This window comes from Taudactylus pleione, unplaced genomic scaffold (assembly GCF_031769625.1).
Source record: "Taudactylus pleione unplaced genomic scaffold, aTauple2 ptg000039l, whole genome shotgun sequence".
In the NCBI taxonomy this organism is placed as follows: Eukaryota; Metazoa; Chordata; class Amphibia; order Anura; family Myobatrachidae; genus Taudactylus; species Taudactylus pleione.
The window spans coordinates 3315277-3339661 of NW_028284441.1; the positions used below are offsets into that span (position 1 = coordinate 3315277).

The 24385-nt window shown below is 43.3% G+C and overlaps 1 protein-coding gene across 1 annotated transcript in view; it reads right to left on the bottom strand.

The window, feature by feature from the left end:
* Nucleotides 1-19492, bottom strand: part of WDR44 (WD repeat domain 44) — a 93454-nt gene extending 73962 nt beyond the window's left edge. Inside the window, exon 1 of the mRNA XM_088452960.1 lies at nt 19162-19492. Coding sequence (XP_088309086.1) covers nt 19162-19235 — 74 coding nt within the window. The 5' untranslated portion in view covers nt 19236-19492. The remainder of the gene's footprint in view (nt 1-19161) is intronic.
* Between the last annotated feature and the right edge of the window lie 4893 nt (nt 19493-24385).

The window sequence follows — 24385 nt, forward strand, 5'->3', positions numbered from 1 at the left end:
TTGACTACTATCACAGGATGCGTGTTGTCGTCGTTTAGTTGTGTGTAATATGATCTGGGTGGATCTGCCATCTAACCACGTGTATTTGGTTCCACATCAGACATACATGCAGCTATGTAACATATAGATGACCATACTGTGCATAATCCGTTTTGGGAAAGTATGATCCAGTTTTTCAACTCAGAGCTCTGTATACTCAGGATGAGTCAATAGCCACTCAGAAGTGACCTTTTGCAGATATAAGGGGTATTTATCAAAGCGTGGAGTATTAAAATTGTAAAAAATAAATTTACCAACCAAACAGCTCCTATCATTTTATAAACACAGCCTGCAAAATGCAAATTGAAAGCTGATTGGTTAGTACTTTATCTCTCTCCCAACTTTGACAAATAACCCCCTAAAACTTATAAAACCACACAATCAAAATTACACTAGACAGGTACGATGAATGCGGGTGGCCATTTGAAAGCTCCACGCCAACACATGAAGACCACGTGTTGTCAAGCTCTGCTAACAACATTCACAAATAAAAGTTTGTAACAAAAGATATTTTTACATTAGTGATCACTGGGCAATATACATGTTACTATGGATCCATTCATGCACACTGTTTACAGAACTAATATTCATAAGTATGCAGAGCCTCAATAATGTTACTTAACTTTGTGATACAGTTGGACCCAACTGAATTGATAGGCTAATATTGTCATTGCTATCTCTTCAACCTTAAAAATGTCTGCCTCTATTGACTAAGTCGCATGTGATTGGTAACATGACTTGGGACTTTTGAAAGAAGTGGTTCTACTTTATGGTTACAATAAAAACATATGTGGTTCCAAAATTGGAATTCTGAGAATTGTACAACTGAATACAGGATAAGTCTTCCATATCCAAATATTCAGAAATATTTTATATGGGAGACTCAACCTGTATGTAGAAATAAAAAGGTCACAAGGGTGAGAAAATGCTGACTTCCAGGTATGAAAAGCATAGTGTTATGTGATGCTAAGAGCATGGAAACCAGCTAAAGCACTTTGGGCGTAGAACCGAACATTCTTGACACACGATCCTCCTCCAGTATGGATGGTTAGGCAACATGGCAGAGACACAGAATACTAGCACTAACAAACCACCTGTCAGCAGGTTATATACAGTTTTTTATTTGCAAATTACTAGTGCTTCAGGCAAAAGAAGCAGCTCCTACTTGACCTTGTTCAACTGAGAGAGACTTAATACAACATGCTCTATCTGTACAGCTGGGCACGTTTTATGGATATCATATGCCGACAGTGTGACTTCAGAGTCAAGTTATTAGCGCAGGGCTTGACAAATTATTCTAAAATCTAGGAGCCAGGATGAAAGTGTAGGAGCCAGACCACCATCCCCCCAAAAAATTACAGGAGTAAGTGAGGAGCACAGTTCTGTGTGTTATGCAACTGTTATACACACTATACTAGTCCACAAAATGGTCACACTTGAATGGATACAGTTAAATGGAGGCCAACACACTGCTATGCACAGCTCCCCTGCTCCACCCCCACCCTACAGTAATAGAGGACCACATTTCACATCAAATAATGGTGCCATAAAGTACAACAAAACCCCCCTCCCCTCGTGGTCACACCACTATCCCTTTGAAGCCACTCCGCAATCCCTGGCCACGCATAGACCCTACTACCGATATAGAGCTCTATGCAGCCGGAGATAGGAGACAGTAGACAGCCGGGATATACATGAGGATCAGAGTAGACTGGGACAGACAGCAGGGATCAGAGCAGTCCTGGATGGAGAGGAGTCGTCAGTGCAGGACGGACAGAGGCACAGCAGTCACCGCAGGCGACACTCAGCACACGCACTCCTGTGCACGATATGAACACTGCAATACTATAGGAACGAATCTCTGCCGGAGCTGATGAGGATCTGCTTCCTACCTCACTGCAAAATCTAGTAGCCAGGCAGCAAAATCTGGTAGCCATGGTGACCTGGCCCCCGGGTTTTGTCGAGCCCTGTATTAGCGGAGTGCTCTCCCCCAGGAGAATAGAAGAGGGGGGCAGGGAGGACTTACCTTTACTTATGCTAATAATATAAATTTACGAGACCAATATGTGTATGGGTAAATCGCCACTTCATGAACTGCAAGCGGCTTTATGTGCACATACAAACTTAATATTTGACTGAAATCTCTATGGGCAGCCAACAATATATATTTAGCATAGCTGGTTACCTACTAAGTTTCTGCTTTACAACAAAGAGGACAGTGATGCACACATGGGGAAAACGATAATTTACGGACCAGAAAAAAATAATTACAAGTTATGCACAAAAGTTACTATTTCTACTCTAACGTCAGAATGTGTGTTCTGAAAAGCTTAAAAATATTCTCAACAGCTCAAGCCGGGAGTAGACCTCAGTCTATCTTTTCCATGTGTGCAGTACATGATGTCCACAGCAACAGAATAGAAAATTAGCTGAATAAGCAAAAATGGTTTCCATTGAAAGCACCAAGTAGAACTTTTTATATATGCTAATGAATGTGTCTATTTTTGTTCAATTTCCTCTTATTACACGATATCCCAACCTATTATATGGGGGGTGATTATGTGGGCTGGTGTGCCCTCTCTGATTGCAACTACCAATATAAAGAAAATAAATAGCAGGAGACTGAGTATAGATAGAAAGCCTGCCTGGGCTGTACGTAGTTGTGTAGTGGATGTGGCACTTGATTGCAGAAGACGGACATACTTCCTATCCCAGCGGTCTGAATCACTATGGTGGAAATAGTCTGCTGTCCTTGGCACTCCCCGATCATCTTCCCGAGTCAGGCAGTTGTGTTCAAGCTACAGCATTGATACTGGGGCAGGGAGGTGACAGGGCTCAATGCAAAGACGACGATGACCAAGCTTTCTTAAACCTAATAAATGGCGCTGACAGGTAAATGCAGGCAAAATAACAAACGAAAATAAAACTAATGTTCATAATTCTATCCAGAGTTTTGAATTTTTATATTTACAAAGGGATATTTACAAAAGTATTAAAATGGAAAATCAAGAGTCACAAGTAAAACTTAACACCTGCAAGTCAAGCACCGAATATAAACGCGTTAACTGAAGCTTCGGTGTATGCTATTATGAGAACCTGCTTTAAAAAGATAATTGTAACTGTCAACTAAGGTCACACTGCAGAATTAACAGACATACGTAGTAATATATTCCAACTGCCACAAAAGTGCACATGTTGTACAAATATCTAACAAAGTATTACCTTAAAGGGGCCTATCCATTTAACGACATGAAAGTCTGAACGTCCAGCGTTGATAATGGTATTTGTGGTTTTTAAATGGTCTCAATAGGCGCTACTTAGAGACCTGGAAACATGCAGGAGGATCATGAGGATCGAGTTTGCGAACCAGTGTTCTAAAGACTGGAGAAGTAGAGAAGTTGTACATTGCATCCAATCAGCTGCTAGTTAGCATGTATTAAATACATTCTATAAAATCATAAGTAGGAGCTAATTGCTTGCTATAGGCAACTTCTACCCTTGTCCACCCTTTAGAAGGATTAATACATCTCCACCTATGCATGATTTTTTTTTTCTATTCTTAACATAGCTACATATATATTTGCCATGTTACAAAGGCACATTTAATAAAGTTATACAACTATATTTAAGCGGTTTAAAGTCAATGTTTATTACAAAGCATACTCGTTTATAAAGAAGCATACTGGTAAAACATTGTGTTTTGTACTGCTAGCACAATATAAATATTATAAAAGGATTTAAAATGGTAATTTATGAAAGTACCTAATATGGGGTGGGTACGGGATGCCGGCGTTCAGGATCCCAGCGTTCACAAATCCCGACGCCGGCATCCTGACAAGGTTAGCATACAAACACCTGTCGTTCGGTATTCTAACCCCCCCCCCCCCTCCCGGTGACTAAACCTAACCTCTCCCCCAGTGCCTAAACCTAACCTCACCCTCCCTGCACCCTAAACCTAGTGTTCACTCTAGCTCCGGCGGCAGGCAGGGTGCCGGAGCTAGAGAGGGCAGTTCTGTGCGTGCCAAAGGAAATTGAAAAGGGGGCGTGTCTATAAGACGCATCACCTTTTCGTCACTTTTGGGGGCGTGCCTGGCACTTACGGATGTGCCGGGCAGCCCCCAAGAGCTGCTGACAGGTAGAATAGATGCCGGGCGCATGCGCCCAGCGTCTATTCATCGGCGGTGACAGGGTCAGCGCACATTTACCCACCTGCGGGACCCTGCAACCTGCGGGAGAAGACGACACCCGCAGGCTGTATTACCAGATGTGCTGAACGGTTAGGGCAGGGTCCTTTTTGCCCTCCAGAAGGAGGGCAGGGCGCAAGGCCCCGCTAAAACAGCCTAGCGGGCACGCTACTAAACCTAACCCCGCTACTTACCCTCGGGATTACGGCGGTCAGTATGCCGGCGTCGGGATTCTGGTGTCTGCATTCTGACTGCCAGAATCTCATCTGCCAGGATCTTGAACGTATCCCCCTAATACAGGTCACATCCTGAAATAGCCTCCAAACCCATCTCAGGAACTATGGTCACCTTCATGCTATGTCTGTACATGATGCAAAACTTATAACCCCAGTTTGCCCTTAGACACCTATGAAACATTTTTACTCAATAAGCCACAGATGGGTTGAACTGATCCTGAGCAGGCATGCTGTATTAGCATATTGTGAAATAAAGACTTACTGCACAAGTATACATTATAAATCAGATGAATCACAGATATTTCAGACAATTATGGAAGTTTCCACATGTGGGAAATATCAGTCCTAATTTTCTTGTGGTTGTAAAGCAGAAAGAGTATAATGTGAATGGAATAACATTTATGAAAACAATACAAGATTGTAACCATTGTAAAACCAGATAAAGATACAAATCATGTGATCCCTGTGCTGGAGACCATGTACTCACAAATAAAAAATATATATAGGCACTTTCGGTGGTGGACAGGGGTCAGCATTGACACCTTTCTATCATAGTCTGCATTAACTTTTTCGACAATTTGTGCTATTGTAACTCTTCTGTGGGAGAGGACCAGACGGGCTAGTCTGTGCTCCCCACGCGTATCAGTGAGCCTTGGACATGGGCAACCCTGTTGCTGGTTCACCATTTCTCCTTCCTTGGACCATTTAAGGTAAGTACTAAACACTATATACCAGAAACACCCCACGAGACCAGCCTTTTAGGAGATGCTCTGACCCGGTCGTCTAGCCATCACAACTTGACCCTTGTCAAAGTCCTCAGATCTTTACACGTGCCCATTTTTCCTACTTCCAAAACATCAACTTCAAGAACTGAGTGTTCACTTCCTACCTAATATATCCCACCTATGACAGGTGCCATTGTAACAAGGTAATCAATGTTATTCACTATCTGTCAGATAGTTTATCTGGTTGTATAGTAGTACTGTACAAGTGTGGTTAACCGAACTCTGCTATAATTGGATCTAATATAAGAGCTTACATTAGACCCAAGATCAGCATGAATCTATTAGTAATGCCTGACTCTGGCCCATTGAAATTATCCTGCCCTAGTTATCTTGCATGGGGAAAATATAGCGAAGTCACATTTTTCTTGAAAGGGTACTGCCCCATCACTGCAAGCAGCAGAATTCCTGAGGGTCCAGCTTCTGCAGCAAACTGTGGACCCCAGACTTGTCTGGAATATGTACAAGGAAAGGCATAAACAACAGATCACCTGACTACTGAAGCTCCTGAATAGTAACTGCCCCACCTCGCTTGCTCGCTCTCTCTTATTACAAGAGTCCTGCAGCTAGAACACTATCTTTGCACTGTTAAGCTTCACGATTGTATTTGGGCCAATACTTAGAAACATCGACATGGAATTATCTTTTAAAACAAGAAAGCTAAACTAAATGTGTGTGCCCAGCGATCAGACGGGCAACACCCCCGCCGACAGATCAGGCAGCCGGTACACATTAGACGATCCAGTGCCCGACATGTTGGCTGCTGCCACATCCCACTGCATGGGGTAGTCAGCCGCATCGTCAGATTGAGCCGCATGTAGGGTCGACCCAACGATGTGGCTGACAACCCCACAGAAGCGCGCACCGCCCGGCATAGTGGGTACACACTGTACAATTTGAACGATTTGTCGTTTTGATCGGTCTGAAACCATCCAAAATATCATCTAGGTGTACCCAGCTTGCAAAGTGTGAGATAATCTCCACTTAATTTACCTAGAAAGACCATAAATGTTTCAGTGAATATCCCGCTCATAAGTTTTCCATAGAGCGAATAGTTTTACTGATGTTGTTTTATACAATTACATTTTACTCACTGGTGTAGGGAAAACTATAGCCTATTTATAAACAATCGTTTTGACTTTAAGTTAAGCAAAACGTTACATTCGCATCTCCCATTCTAGAAAGGAAACATCATCACTGTTGTATAGACTCAACAGAACACTGTTATATCATATCATTATATATCATATATCATTATACATGCAGCTTGCAAACAGCCTTCAACAATTTCCTCTCGGATAGCTCTGTATCCTTAGTTAACTAAATGTTACGCAGATCATAAAATGATTTTTAAAATCTACCCCATAAAATAAAACCCTATTAAATCAAGCATTCCTGAACAGTGCATTCGCCACTATACCTCTTCAGCATGTGAAGAATTCCGGCTGTGAGCAGGGTTTATACATGTTTTCAGGACACAGCTGACTGAACATACCATTGGTTTTACTAGCTGGAGGGAGGTGAGCAATATGAGCAGACTGTACCCTTAAAACAGAAGTGCTCATAGGCAATACAGCTTTTTAAAATAGCTAAATCCTCAATATAGGTTCAGCTTAAGACACTCTCTTCGACCATATTAACAGGGTGAGTAAATGAAGGTAGAGCAGCCTCATTTCACAGCCAGATAAAATCTCATTGCAGGTTAGGAGCTACATAGAAGTGAAACTTGCAGTCGTGGCAGATTTCTGACTTGCTCCAGTCATGCATCAGTGACTGTCCCTAGCAATACACTGTCTTATGCTTGGAAAATATGTGCAGAGAGGACAAGGGGAGTCATAATGCAAGTGCCTCTAGCATGAATCAAAGCAGCCAAAATGCATTAGCAAAGTGACATAGCGACTGTTTGCTACAGCGGAGGACGTGCTGTATAGCAATGTGCTTGTTTTGGCAGTTCTAATTCTATATGCAACTTGCACACTACACCCTGGCAAGGCATGGGGCTGGAACTACACCTACACAAGCAGGAGGTAGAACAATGTCTTGGTGCCAAACGGCTCATTAACTCCATTGCTTCCAAATGCAGCATATCAGGACATAGCAATAACTAAATCTATTACTATACCTTCTTCGTGGCAGCATGCATATAAAAAAATACAGAAATTATATTATAGCAGATAGAAGGAAAACATCAGTGTGGACCATTAGCTCAGACAAAAATTAAATACATGAGTAAGCCAGGCTAATGAACAATAAGATCCAAAACTTACAAGCAAACAGTACAAATGAAGGACGATAGAAAACACATGGTAAAATGATAAACACACTTACAATGGCTGCTTGAGACTGTAAACACGTGTTATGCTGGCCATACATTAGTACGTCCAGCATAAGATGCCATTCAGCATACGATTTCCCTTGAACTCCCCGGCCGCACGATTTGGTGCTTTTTGACACACGATGTACATATGATCTCACATACGATCATTCGTCCCTATACGACGGGTCGTGATACGATCGATCGTATGCCTCACTAAAAACATGATATCGTAATAGATTTAAATGGCGCCGCTCAGATACATCGAAAGCGCAAATATACGGCACGATCAACATACGATTACGACGGATATGAGCTGCACGTCTGATCATAAGATATGATGTAAGAGCAGTGGGAGCGCAAATCGGATCATATTCCTACCTAAATACTGCACGATTTGCACACAATGCATCGTAAGAGGAGTCTAAAATCGTGTAATTGGCACAAAATCGCGCTAGTGTATGGCCAGCATTAGACATCCTGACCTTTTAAGTCAATGGCAAATGCGGAATGAATGGCAATATTTTCATCTGCAGACAAGGCCCAGTTTGATATCGGGAATTGTACTGCACAATTAGATGCAGATTCAATCAGCAGCGGTGTTTACCGCATGGCTAAGGCTCATTGTTTAATGCCCAGAGCTATTCAATTATTAGGCAATTTCCCCTGGCAGTTAATGCATCGCTAACCCATTGATTCCTGGTATCTATGGGTTACCCAGCGCGGTAAGCCCCAGAGGGTGCATTTAGCGAGGACTCTTTCTTGCAGCTCCTAAAGCTGCGAGGAGAAATCCACGTTAAGTTCACCCTCTGGGGCTTACACCGCGGGGTCCCAACACTTAACTTAATAGAGCTCCCTATGATTATACAATTCAAACCAATTTATTAATTAGTTTAACAAAAATTAGTTTTCAGTGGAAGATAAATAAGATTTTTTATTTTAGTTTATCAATTTGCTGGCTGTCATAGACAATTAATGATCGCATTGCAATATGATAGCAATGTGATAGCAATATGATAGCCATGTATCATCCGGCACATGCAGGGACACGGGCTCCGAGATAGCCGCCGGGGCTGCTGAGCATGCACAGTCCAACTGACTGCACATGCACGACCGCCATTGCCGGGGAGGGTTCCCATAGGCTACATCGGATAACGCTATCTTCAGATGGCGATAGCTGCGGGGGCCAATATCCGGAATGCATGGCAATCCTGGAGGTTGGTAAATATAGCAGCATCGCATCCCCCATAGAAACCTATGGGGGATGCAGCTGCCTGCGGGAATGGAGGGATCAAAGCAGGTATTGGAGATAGCTGCTGCAGGTCCCTCCTTCATACATTTGGGGGAAACGTAATATTTGAAGTTAACCCCGAAAACTGGTGTTTTTGGGGATTAAACCTCAAATATACAATGATAAATGGTCCCATAAGAGACCTGCCAAATCTGGGCATCACTGGAGTGCGGGCACGATTTAGCACTTTATTTTACCTTCCTTATGCACTAAACTAACTTTTGGGTCAGAATTTGCATGACACAGTGCCGGAAACCATTCTGTGGGCTTAACAGCTTTTCATGCAATGGAGTCCAGTAAGGGAACAAGCTAAAAAATAGTCTACAACTAAGGGCACTTACCCACTACAGGGGCAAGTGCAGGATTTCTAGAGGGGGGTTTCCAAATGCTTGATTTTAAAGGAAGTGTGGCCAGTCCATGAAGAGGGCATAATTAGCACTTAACCAGCTATAATATATGACATAAGAAGTATAGTGCATGTAATAATTCGGATATATACAGCACCAGCAATCACAGTAAGCCATTACGTGCGGAAGTAGCCCATCCTGCCTGAGCTGAATGTTTTATTTCAGATGTGGGCCCCATTCCAGAGCATTTGAGCAAGTTCTGGAATCTAGTGAAGCAGCAAAAGAACCTAGCACTGCCCTGGACATATGACTGGTATCCTTATGCACTGAATAGTGTATTACTATACAGTACTAATAATTGACCCTATAGATGGTCTATATCAGTGCACCGCTGACAGTGCATGTTTTCCAGATCTCCTAATTGGTGCACAAGTGTATTCATTACTGGCTCACAAATTAAAAAAAAAAAAATCTACAGGTGCTGCTAATTATTTAATTTGTGACACTGAGGGGATCTTAAAAACATGCAACTTAGTATTATATGCTATTTATAGTGTGGTCATCATGGTGTAGGCTGGGGAGGGGGTTTTTCAGGCAACCAGAAACTCCCTACCTGCCCACATTTAGCTATGCATTAACACTTAAAATTCTGCTTGTGAAAATGAATGCGATTCCAATCTGCATTCATACCCAATGCATTCCTAATTGCATGTGCATCTGCATTGCGGAACATTTTTTGGCTGCTGCTTGCTCCGCGTCAGTGCGTTTAAAGTATGTCACTGCTCTTGAAAAAGCAATTCTCCTCTGTGGAAGTGCACTGTCTACATACCTAATGTCACGGTCCTGCGGAGGCCGACCCTCCAGATACGCCAATCTGAGAATCGCCGCCCGTGACTTTTACAGGTTACCTCAGCACGTGTGGTTAACTAAACCTGGTAACTGCCACCAGCAAAGAGCAACTTTAGTGTTAAAAACACAAGGTAAGCCTTTGCCCTTACCTGCCATACAATTATGCACACTTAAGGTGCCTACACACACAGCGACATTTTACACAATCTGGCCGATTCCGACGCATCGGGGCGACAGATCGTGTAAAATATGCCCAAGTCGAGAGTAAATCGCGAGTCCCCACTCACGATCACGATGCGCGTCATGAATAGGCCCCCTAGGGAGTTATGGCCTCCTGGCTAAACCAGCACAGCTGAGAGCTCGTTTCACACCTTGCTACAATAAAATGTCCCCGATGTCCCTGACCCCCATGGGGTATTCACAAATTGCTGGGCTTCTCTAAGGTAGAACTTAGACTGGCTGTCTCACAGCCTTTGGGTTACCAGCTTACGTGGGCCTCTCAGCAGGGAATATCCTTACCTTTGATCAGCATCTCAAAACAGAATAATCAATTTGTACATGCAAGTGTCTGGCTGTTCGTTCCAGATGACATACCTCCTGAGCAGTTATTATGATACATTAATCATCCTTGCAGATCATATTTTAGGCGTGGGTGGGTCCCCATCATCACACCTCCCCCCTTTGATAGACACTAGAATAGCGGTTACCTAAAGGCGCAATTCTGATGGCGTTGTGGACTGCTGTTCAATCCAGCCACATAACTCCCCAGCAGTTACTTACAGACTGGCCATTTGTAATACAGTTAGAAAATACGTTTTTCCTACAGAAAATACATAGATATTAGTGTTCCCGCGGGACTCCGCGCCCTGCCCTATTTCTGAAGGGCAGAAAGCACCCTGCCATCCAGCGCGGCGATCAGCTGAAACAACCTGCGGGTTCTGTCCTCAACCCGCGGGCCCCCACAGGTGGGGAAAACGGAAGAGCAGCGGTCACCGCCGGTGAATGGAGGCTGGGCGCATGTGCCCGGCATTCATTCACAGTAACCGCAGCGCTTGGGGGCTGTCCGGTGTGTCCGTAGGTGCCGGGCACGCCCCCAAGAGTGACGAACAGGGGACGTGTCATAAAGACATCCCCCTTGCATTGGCCATGCCCCCTTTTCGGGCGCGCGCACAAATGCCCTTGCTCTGGGTCCGACGCCTTGCTTGCCGCCGGACCTACAGTGAACAGTAGATATTACATACAATTTAAACAGTACAATTTGTTAATATGCCCATTCCAATAGGAAATGGGCTTCACCGCTACACCCAATAGTGCTGTGTTTTTCCTGGTTATTCTAAAGTGAGTTTGCGTGCTGCATGCAGCAATCCGATTAACAAACAAAAAAAATCAAAAGAATTATCCATTCACATAAATGGAGTTTAACACCAAATTGGTCTTACATGCAAAATCAAGACTCTCCATCGCTGTGGTAACAAAGCAGGAATTCCCCCTCCCCGCCAGCCTGTCTCATGTGATTAGAGGCAGTTAGAGTGTGAATCCTTTTGTGATTGGCTGAGCAACTGATGACACTCCTGCTCATCTCATTCTTTGGCAGGGCGCCTATTGAGAACTTTGCATTGTCTATTATTTTTATATTTGTTTCTAAATCCAAGTTGATGAGAATTAAAGATTTTTTTTTTCTTAATTAGTGAATGAGAGTTTGGAGAGCTTTATATAAATAAAAGTCAATTGTGTATGTATTCTATACATTATTTTAATAATTCAGAATAATGCCAAGCTTAGGGACTCCTTAATATTATAGTGGAATATTTTTCAGCGCTCACTGCTTGGGGGACTGCCAGGAAGGGCTCCAGTCTTTTTCAGTACAGTATCCCACCTGAGGTAAGGGGGCATAGAGGTACCAGTCCTGCACGGAGCAGCTTCATACCGGTTTCTATTATGACAGAGGGACCCCATGCTACAATGGCCATTTATTTATTACAAGAGATTCCCCTTCACCCATGAACCACATATCAAATACTTGTCAGATGCATGTGCAATTGCATAGTGTTTATATGTGTTTTTTACATAAATGGAATACCAGTGGGAGAATGGCCCAAATTGGGGTTTGGGTAGGAGAATGTATATGCTAGATATATGGACCTAATTGGGGTTGGGCAGGAGAATGTATACGCTAGCTATATAGGCCTACTGTATTTTATAGTATTTCTCTGGGCAGACAATGAGCAACTTAGGAAGTATCTGATCTGTCGTTTTCGGACCTGGAAGTCAAATAACTGTAAAGTGACGTCCAAGCCCTAATATACTAGACAGTGAGCCCGGCAAACTAGGCAATAAAAGCTGATCAGACACCTTGATCAATAACTTCATGAAATATGCAGGACATTGGAGTCTAATTGGCAGCAGTAACATTATTACTTTGATGTCTAAATTCTTCTATAAAGGTATGCCGTATCCCTTATAACTACTTGCTCACCAGCCAGACACAATTATATTTCAGAGACTATGAAGGACATGGGGCCACAGAAAGTCTTGCGGACAACCATGCTTGCATAAAATAAGAATTGAAGCTATATATTTGTCGTCCAGAATGGAATAACAATCATAAAGAGAATATACCAAGATCCGTAGTAAAAGCAGTGACGTCTGTTGCTGGCTATGCATTCCTTACATTTGAGATATGTGAAAGGTTAAATATAGGTTGAGTTATGAGAAGAGTATGTCTATGGTTTTTCATAGGCTGAGCAGATAAACTCTGTAAAAAAAAAAAACAACAACCATAATTTCTGCATAGGATTAAACAAAATAGAAATGGTTCCAAAGTAAACTGACTGAGCTAAATCGAGCTCAAATACAAGTTCCTTTTGTAAACTAACCAGGTCCAATACAGTATACCACCTCTCCGCACTCCACCCCGTTCCTCTTCTAGTGTGGAGCAAGGCCAGGCTGGCATCTTTTGTTTTTGACATGTCACACATTAAGCATTTTATGCACCCCTTAAACACTGACCTTCTAGCCAAGTTTCTCCTAGTTGTAACACCAGTCCAAGTCCAATATGAAGGGACATGTTTTTATGTTGCTTACTGTAATTACAGAGTCAATTTGTAATTGCACTTATGAATGTAATGCTGTCCCATGTACTTTATCATATTCTTAACTGCATACAGCACAAACAGTGGCAGATTAAATCTACCCAGGCATGGGAGGAGTTCAAGCTATGGGTCCCACTCCCATAAGGGAAAATGCATTTGTTTTTTCACGCCTGATCTCCCATATAAAGTGGTGGGAAATCGGGGGGCAATATTCAAATCATTTGGGCACCCATTACTTTTTGTGCATGTCGCGCCCAAATCACTGGGTTCAGACGAATAAAGATAAACTACTGAGCGTGCTGACAAAATTACAGTTTGTTAGCCCAAAAGACTGACTTTTAACGGATTTCTGCTGGCTATCTCAGGAGGCTACAAGTAGATATCTTGGCGTCCGTGGTACTGTCAATTGGGTCAACAATTGAATTGCTCTGTCAGACTCCCATCAGTAACAGGCAAAAAAAAAAAATTCTCCACATGATTCTTTGTGCTATGATCACGCACAGATTTTTTTTCTTTTTAGGAACATGCTGCAAATCAATAACCCCATATGCATAAAAAAATAATACTCCAACTATCTTGCAATACACAAACGTCACTGAATACACATAACCCTTGTGAATGGAGCAAAGCAAAAACCCTGATGCCTAGTACTGCGACAATAGCAAAAACCTTCATACTATCACCCACTTCTGTCTGAATATATGTTCGCAGACAAAATAATACTAAAATGACATGGTATAGAATTATTGAGATCATTGAAGGTAGGAGCCCATCATCGGAGTACTATCAGTTGTACAATCTGCCATGCACTACAGATATATAATTTAGATGAACTGTAAACTCGTTAAGGGGCCTATGTATCAAGTCATTTTTTTTACAAAAAATTATGCACAAACTGCAGTTTCTGCATAATTTTATGTATCGATCCTATGTACTAATGGCACATTGCAGGAGATTTCACAGAAATCTCCGGCAAAGTGCTAATTAGCACTGCAAATCGCAGTCCCCATTATTGTCAATGGGGACTACGACCTGACCCCTATGTACTAAACGCCAAAAGGCAAAGCTTTTCGGGTTTAGCCCCGAAAGTTCACACCATCTTCAGATGGCGTAAACCACTGTTTGTCTATGGGCGCTCCCGGGGAAGGAGAGAGATCTTTCAATCTCTCCCTCGCAGCTCCTGGCTGGCACCCGGACGATGACGCTGTGCGCATGCGCTGTGCCAGCTTCCCCCGGAGAAGTGTTTCACTTCTGTGAAAGACTTCTCCAAAATGCCAGGGATATAACTCATGGGGACAGCAGTTACCGCAACCGCTGTCCCTGCGAGTTCCTGGTAGTACATAGCCTGGATATTTTCATTAAAAATTTAAATATTCCTGGCGAGATGTAACGTTAATAATCACAGCGGTGCCGCGATTATTAATACATAGGCCCCTAAGTGAAAGCATCAGAGTCAACATAAGTACAATCTATCATAACTCCACAACTAGACTACACTATATATAACTACAATCTATCATAACTCCACAACTAGACTACACTATATACAACATAAGTACAATCTATCATAACTCCACAACTAGACTACACTATATACAACATAAGTACAATCTATCATTACTCCACAACTAAACTACACTATATACAACATAAGTACAATCTATCATAACTCCACAACTAAACTACACTATATACAACATAAGGACAATCTATCATAACTCCACAACTAGACTACACTGTATACAACATAAGTACAATCTATCATAACTCCACAACTAGACTACACTATATACAACATAAGTACAATCTATCATTACTCCACAACTAAACTACACTATATACAACATAAGTACAATCTATCATTACTCCACAACTAAACTACACTATATACAACATAAGTACAATCTATCATAACTCCACAACTAGACTACACTATATACAACATAAGTACAATCTATCATTACTCCACAACTAAACTACACTATATACAACATAAGTACAATCTATCATAACTCCACAACTAGACTACACTATATACAACATAAGTACAATCTATCATAACTCCACAACTAGACTACACTGTATACAACATAAGTACAATCTATCATAACTCCACAACTAGACTACACTATATACAACATAAGTACAATCTATCATTACTCCACAACTAAACTACACTATATACAACATAAGTACAATCTATCATAACTCCACAACTAGACTACACTATATACAACATAAGTACAATCTATCATTACTCCACAACTAAACTACACTATATACAACATAAGTACAATCTATCATAACTCCACAACTAAACTACACTATATACAACATAAGGACAATCTATCATAACTCCACAACTAGACTACACTGTATACAACATAAGTACAATCTATCATAACTCCACAACTAGACTACACTATATACAACATAAGTACAATCTATCATTACTCCACAACTAAACTACACTATATACAACATAAGTACAATCTATCATAACTCCACAACTAGACTACACTATATACAACATAAGTACAATCTATCATAACTCCACAACTAAACTACACTATATACAACATAAGGACAATCTATCATAACTCCACAACTAGACTACACTGTATACAACATAAGTACAATCTATCATAACTCCACAACTAAACTACACTATATACAACATAAGTACAATCTATCATAACTCCACAACTAGACTACACTATATACAACATAAGTACAATCTATCATAACTCCACAACTAGACTACACTATATACAACATAAGTACAATCTATCATTACTCCACAACTAAACTACACTATATACAACATAAGGACAATCTATCATAACTCCACAACTAGACTACACTATATACAACATAAGTACAATCTATCATAACTCCACAACTAGACTACACTATATACAACATAAGTACAATCTATCATTACTCCACAACTAAACTACACTATATACAACATAAGTACAATCTATCATTACTCCACAACTAGACTACACTATATACAACATACGTACAATCTATCATTACTCCACAACTAAACTACACTATATACAACATAAGGACAATCTATCATAACTCCACAACTAGACTACACTATATACAACATACGTACAATCTATCATAACTCCACAACTAGACTACACTATATACAACATAAGTACAATCTATCATAACTCCAGAATTAGACCCAATATATATTAACAAATTAAGATTTTACAAATGACTGTAGGGGAAGGAGAATTGAAGGCTCTATCCACTTTCAAAATAAAAAGTTTACTTGATCCCCTCCCATTCCAATAACTGTACTATGGTGGAGGTCACTTGCTTTCAAAGTATCTCCATTAGAGTCTTTGTTGGCTGTCTCCTGCCGCGAGAAAGCAGCATAATACAGCAGGTGAATGGCAGCAGCTCCGCTATATCTGGGCACCAAGAACCTGCTACATAAATCTGATGGCAGCAGCAGTATTGGGAAGGAACAATTTACTCAAATCCGTTTTTTTTGTTTTTCAGTGGAAACCTCTTTAAAATACAAACACACAGGTAGAAGAAGGCAGCTTTTAAAAATCAGGAAGGTTGATAATTATAACAGACATCAAAAGCATGAACACATTACTGTAAAGAGACTGGGAATGCACAGCCATAAATGTAACAGAGTGCACCATGATTGAGGACTCCTCATTAAGGGACAGGCAATAATGTGTAACATGATGAGGAAAGCAGAGAGAAGGAGTGAGTGGGAGATGAGGTGCCAAGTGATCACATATGTAAAATGAGGTGCCAAGTGATCACATATGTAAAATGAGGTGCCAAGTGATCACATATGTAAAAATGATAATTAAACATGCTTACAAGAGATTGCTGGGAGATCCATACTGAAGGAAGATGGGAGCAGACATGAACATTTGCATGTAACATGTTGATGACAGAGGTATAATTATATGTGAGACAATGCAGGATTCCAAGAATGTGGGGAACAGGTGTCAGTGACAGCAAGGACAGATCACAGGAGGAAAGGAGGCACATCTTCTCACATATAACCAACATAGGGGCATATGTATCAAAGCTTGATGTGAGATATAGATCACCAACCAATCAGCTTCTAAAGCTGGCCATACACGCTAGAATTATCGGGGGGATCCGCCCGATATCCGCAGATCGCCCCAATAATTGTAGCACGTGTGCTGGCGACCGACTGTTAAACATTGCTCGGTCTGGCATGGCGGATTGTCCAGCATGCCCGTCCGATGCGATATTTACGAGGTGACTGTCGGCCGCATCGGGCTGTGTATGCCCAGCCGCGGCCGACAGACAGACAGATATTTCCTGTGTTCCTTCCCATGGAAAGAACAGGGAAATGTCTCCTCCCCTAGAGGCGGAGCGCAGATGTCAGGCGAATACACTGTGAGAAATCTCACAGTGTATGTCGCGGACATCTGCGGCTGGCAGGCTGCCAGATAAAATGTCTGTCGGTCTGACAGGCATTTCATCTGGCCGTGTATGCCCAGCTCAACTTACATTTTGAAGGCTGTGTTTAAGAAATGATAGCTTGGAGCCGATTGGTTGGTGATCTATATTTCACAATTTTATCTCACATCAAGGTTTGATACATAGGCCCCATAAAACGGCTAATAAGGCAGAAAGAAGTGAAGAGATAAAGTAGGGATAAAAGTCAGGCCTGGTAGATACATATACAGGGAGGTGCTTGTATAGTAGAAGAAAAAGAAGGGTGCAATGTATGGGTAATGCAATCTATGGATGGTAATATTGGGTGAATTGGGAGGAGAAAGGAAGACATAAGTTTGAATTCAATTCTAAGCGACGTTCCACTGCGCACATAATGGCACATTACAGTCCAGTAACACAGCTAATTTTCCTGCAAAGCTCTATGGGGTGTCAGGGAATATTAACAATGTTATTGGCAGTAAAATGCCCTCACCACCACCAATACAGAGGCGCTTTGCAGTTATCCCTTACCGATGCAATGCCCCCATAGGGAAAATACTCACATAATGGGAGTGGTAACATACATACTAGGGGAGCGGAAGAGACATAATGAAAGAAGCATATAGGGAAGATATTGGAGGAGACATATACACATACTAGGAGAGAGTAACATACATACCAGAGAGACATGAAAGGACTACAACTCACATACAATACTTGGACAGGGGAGGACAAATACTGGTTGAGGCACACAGAGGAACGATACTCACAGTACAGGAAAGTTAATAGGGACTATACTGACATACTAGGACAGATACTTGGTGATACATACAGTATAGCGAAAGGGGGACACACACACAGGAGTGATACTCACATACTAGGAGAGGGATACACACAGGAACCATGCGCATACTTGATGCTACATACAATGAGAGAAGTCGCATACTAGGACAGGTACTGGGTGATACACATACAGGACAGACACACTACAGGAGAGACACACAAGTATACTCACATGCTAGAACAGGTACTGGGTGATACATATAGAGAGGGTGATGCACATACAGGACAGACACCCTACAGGAGAGACACAAGTATACTCACATACTAGAACAGGTACTGGGTGATACATATAGAGAGGGTGATGCACATACAGGACAGACACAAATATACTCACATACTAGGACAGGTACTGGATGATACATATAGAGAGAGGGTGATGCACATACAAGACAGACACCCTACAGGAGAGACACAAGCATACTAGGACAGGTACTGGGTGATACATATAGAGAGAGGGTGATGTACATACAGGACAGACACACTACAGGAGAGGCAAGTATACTCATACTAGAACAGGTACTACTAGGTGATACATATGCACATACAGGACAGACACAAGTATACTCACATACTAGGACAGGTACTGGGTGATACATATAGAGAGAGGGTGATGCACATACAGGAGAGACACACTACAGGAGACACATAAGTATACTCACATACTAGGACAGGTACTGGATGATACATATAGAGAGAGGGTGATGCACATACAGGACCGATACTCACACTATAGGGGAGACGGAAAGATTCACATCCTCGGGGGCATCGAAGAACTCCTCTGTGTCGCTGTCGGACGCCATGGCCGGGAGTCCCCGGGGCAGGGTACGGGACAGGCCTCAGTGGGCGCCGCTCCCCGGAGGCACTGACAAGGCTGACATACAGGATACACGCCGCGGCTGTTGCTGCTGACAGGCCGGGCCAGTGGCTGGGGGGGGCCGAGTATCGCGAGATTACCGCACATACACACACGGGCTGGGAGAGAGGAAGCGCCGCCGCTGCTGCTGGCAGCTGGTGACAACCATGGGGGCGGGGTCACTCACTGGCACGGATGGGTAGGACATGGAGGGGGTGACAGTGAGACACTGGCAGGAGGGCAGGGAACATCATCACTGACTGACATAGAGGACTCGGAGTGGAGGGGGTCACTCACACAGGCAGCCTGACAGCTATAGGAGAGACATACAATAACCTGATGCTCTGTCTGCCCGCTGGGGGCGGCGTGACCTGTCCTGGGCCCGGCCTTAGGGTTGGCAAAGGACACCCGCGGCCATACGGTAGGTCTCCTGGTAGGCGCCTACATAGGGGTGTCAGCTGAGGTTAGGACGCCTGCACACAGGCACAGTTGGGGTAAGTGTGCCTCAGCAGGCAGATGCAGTGTGTGTGTGTGTGTGGGAGAGGAACACGGCTGGCAACAGGAATCTTGGGCACGGTACACTCATGCTCATTTGTCCCCTATCCAGTAGCTACAAAGAGCATCCTTGTGCCTGCAATACAATGAGTGCCCCCCAATTCACCATATATGCCATACTGTGCCCCCAGTTCACCATATATGCCATACTGTGCCCCCAATTCACCATAAATGCCACACTGTGCCCCCCAATTCACCAATATATGCCACACTGCCCCCAATTCACATTATGGGGCATATTTATATATATATATATATATATATATATATATATAAAAAAATCTCAAATAATGTGAAAATGGTGTTATTTTCGCATTATTTATTTTCACTTAACTGTATCAAAGGGATTTTGGATAGGTTTTTCATTTCAAATTTCGGTACTTCCGTATCTTTGAGGCCCCCTGCTGGATGTGTGTTGAAGATACGTAAGTACTGTAGTGTAAACTTCAGGAAATACTATTCGGACCCTTACGGGCTCGCTTCGCTCGCCACGCAGTGGGCACGGTGGATCGCTTCGCTCGCCACATGGATTTATTCCCCCTCCATGCCTACCTGGATGGTAGGGAATAACGTTTGACACAAGCTTATAAGCCAGTGTCCAACGTCATTCCCTACCATCCAACGTCATTCCCTACCATCCAAGTGGGCATGGAGGGGGAATAAATCCATGTAGCGAGCGAAGCGAGCCACTGTGCCCGCAGCGTGGCGAGCGAAGCGAGCCCGCAAGGGTCCGAATAGTATTTCCTGAAGTTTACGCTACTTACGTATCTTCACTGAAGATTGAAGATATGCAAGTAGCGTAACCAGGGGCCGCAAAGATACGGAAGTACCCAAATTTCTCTAAGCCTTAAATTAGATTTTTTATTTTCTTATTTTTTTTTTCAGTAAGCAGATCACATTTAATGGGAAATGCAATTTGTTCAAATTTACTAATATTAAAATGTTAAATAATTTCAGAGGGAGTCTTGCGATCATGGGTGTCGGAACGGGGGCAAGGGGACGGCTCGCCCCCCCATACATTTCAAAGGAGCAGCGGCCACGGTCTGTTGGGCTGTGCCTTATAGTAATAGGGTGCACAGTCGCTGCACCGCATGAGGGAGGGGGTATAAAGTGCCAATTTTTAAGTTAAAACATCATACTTCCACCTCCGTGCGGTGTATGGCCTGTGCAGCCTATTACTATGAAGTACAGCCGCTGACTGTCCGCGGCCCGTAAGAGGGAGGGTAGAGGGGGAACAGCACTGGAACAATTTTATGTTAAACCCCAACTCATTTTCTATTCTATTTATTTTCTATGTGATCAGCCTGTGTTTTTTTTAGACTCACAGGCTGATCACAAGCCAGATCTGAATGCAGGGTTATTGAGGCCAGCGGAGGCACATTTTCACGGTATTTCTTGCAAAAGATACACTGATAATTGTGGGGAGGGTATTTGCTGGGAGAGAGCATTCTCGCAAACTCTGGGCTTGATTCAGAGCCCCTCGTAAGCGGCCGCTCGTTCTCTCTGAGCGATGTTCACATAACTGCACATGCGTATGGGTCGTAATGTGCATGCGCAAACCAGTCATTGCGGTCGGAAACTGTGCGCTCGCAAGACAGCAAGGGGCTGCTAATTTGATTGACAGAATGTACCGTTTGTGGGTAGTAACAGGGGAAGGTGCTTGAAAACGGGGTCTGGAGATCCGAACGCAGGCGTGCCAAACGGTCAAAAGGGCGTTTAATGGGAGTGCATAATTAGTAAAGGAGCGTCATCGACCACGTCACTTGGTTGTCTTTTAGCCTGAACTGCTCGCAGTGACAGCGGTAAGAAAATCCTACCACAAGCACTGCGAGCAGTTCAGATGCCTTTCGATGTACCCGATTAATCTATACCGGAGATGATCTGTGTTGCGAATGGCAAAGGGGCGTCTTTACAAAATAGCAAGCGCATTTTTCGTTCGCTCGCTCAGACATAGAGGCCCTCAGTCTCGTTATGCGATTGGCAACAGGGAGGTACAAGATGGACACTTGTCCTGGGTGTATTGAGGGGTCCCAGGTCCCAATCATTCAGAGGCTGCCGCCAGCCAATATATACTAACAAGGTGACTTACTATAAGAATATTTTAAATAACAGCAATATAGGCATGCTGAATTTGAAGGTCAAAAGTCGCACGAAAAGATAGTTATAGTTATCCTCCCCTCTCCCACTATGCATGTGACTAATGACCACACGTATTCACCCTCCAATGTGCATTTGTGTACCAGGCATACTTATCCATCTTCAGGCCCAGTGACAGGGAGGTACAAGATGGACACTTGTCCTGGGTGTATAGAGGGGTCCCAGCTCCCAATCACTCAGAGGCTGCCACCCGCCAATACAAACTAACAAGGTGACTTACTATAAGAATATTTTAAATAAATAACAACAAAGTGTAACTTCACCAACCTCCTGGTTACCCTCAAAGTGTAGGAGACGGGGGAGTGGGAAGCCACCAGGCCACATGCGCAAAGCTTGATGACACAGCGACAAAATGAAAGCGTTTCTCCTCTGGAGCCGTCTAGGAACCAGCAGCATCAGATTAGCAGCATCTATCGGAATTGCCTACCTGGGCGCTGTGTAGCTAAAGCTGGCCATACACGTAAAGATGTATGTATGATGAAAAGGTCATTTGCTCCCAGACAACGGAAAAAAAGACAAAAACAGTCGTTCAGACAAATTAGATAAATCAAACAGGCTTAGGGGATGGGCTTTGCTGAACGAGAATTAATTCAGGAGAAGATTAGATTTGGACCTATTGGAAGAGAGAGAGCCGGCCTTCTGCCCTAGCTGTCTGAGAGCAACTACAGTAACTTTTATTGTGACTCCAGCGTATTTTACAGAATAATATGAACTGGGGGCACAGTGTGGGGATCTTATGTGAATTAGGAGAAAAGTGTGTTGTATAAAGTCAATTGGGGCACAGTGTTAAATATAGGGCCAGATGCTGGGTCAGACACAGAGGTGGTGTACATCCTAGTCTCTACACGCTGCAACACCGCCAGTTATTAGGGACAAGCCAACACTTGTACAGCCCTATGGCAGGTGCAGGTTCTCCATCTGACTGTGGACTCCTATGTGTGCGGCCATGAGTCTCTGTATGTGTGACACTCCCATAAACACAAAATCTCTGTGCGTCTTCTTAGCCACCACTCTGTTACCTCCCAATTAATGTCCAATAATGCCCCTACATTTCTGCTACAGTGCGTCCATTCTTCTGTGACTCCGTACAAACAAAATAGGGACGCATGTGCGATGCAACTAAAGACGCGTGCACAGACTTAAAACATCGACATGTGAACTTGGAGCAGTGACCACTGCACATGTGTGAAATATTGTGAAAGCCCTTGCGGGACAAATGCGTTACTCTAAGTGTAAGTACAAAGGAGCTGTTGTGTAGACAGGCCCTGATTCAGAGCCGGACGCTCTTTCAGAGCGCTCGCTCTGAATCAGTGTGGGCACATTATCCACTGCACGGGATGATGAATGATTGTACGATTACAATGTTGTAATCGTACAGTCGTTCCACTCTCGTGTAGTGGATACGCACCTTAATTCTGAGTTGCATAGATCTCTCATCACAGACGCAAATGGCAAGTTGTCGCATACAGAGAATGCGCAGAAGCGACTTTACGCACCTTATTTTGAATTGGTCGCAACTTGGCTAGATCTATCTCTTCATGACATTTCGGGGTGGGAACCCAGCGGTGGCAAAGCGAATACATGGAACCATCCTGGCCTGTGGAAGTGTCATGGGAGTGAATCAAAAGCTCCATGTGATCCTGAGTTATGTGAGAAGGAACGCCTGTTTCATTGGGATCTCTGGCACCTAGCATGCGGCAGGTGCTGATACTAACGATGACGGTTGCGGCAGCCGTTGTAAAATCAGTGTGCAACACAGGTTCCGTTTATACACACACCAACCCCAGCTTTAATTTAACAGGTTAGCATAAAGTAATAAACCAGGCTACTGTGGCTGCCCGCCTCTACAGCCACTTTGTGGGTGTATTAGAATCAGCCCCTATATGCCACACTGTGCTCCTAATTCACATTATGGTCCTTATTCAGAGTTTCACACAGTTGCAGCCACTGGTGCGTATGTTTGTGAAGTTTCTGCGGATAAAAAATAATCTGAAAATGCTAGTGCCAACCTACCCCGCGTGTACTAGCATGCTGCACGCTGTAACACCACCAGTGATTCAAGACATTCCACCATCGCCTGCACAATCACATGCACCATCGACAATTACACCAGCCCTATGACAGGTGCAGACTCTGGGCCTGATTCAGAGCCGCTCGTAAGCGGCCGCTTGTTAGCTCTGAGCGATGTTCGCACAAGTGCGCATGCGTATGGGTCATAATGCGCATGCGCAAACTAGTCATTGCGGTCGGAAATCGAGCACGCACAAAACAGCGAGGGACTGCTAATTTGATGTGACAGAATGTACCGTTTGTGGGTGGTAACGGGAAGGTGCTTGAAAACGGGGAAGTGGAGATCCGAACGCAGGCGTGCCTAATGGTAAAAAG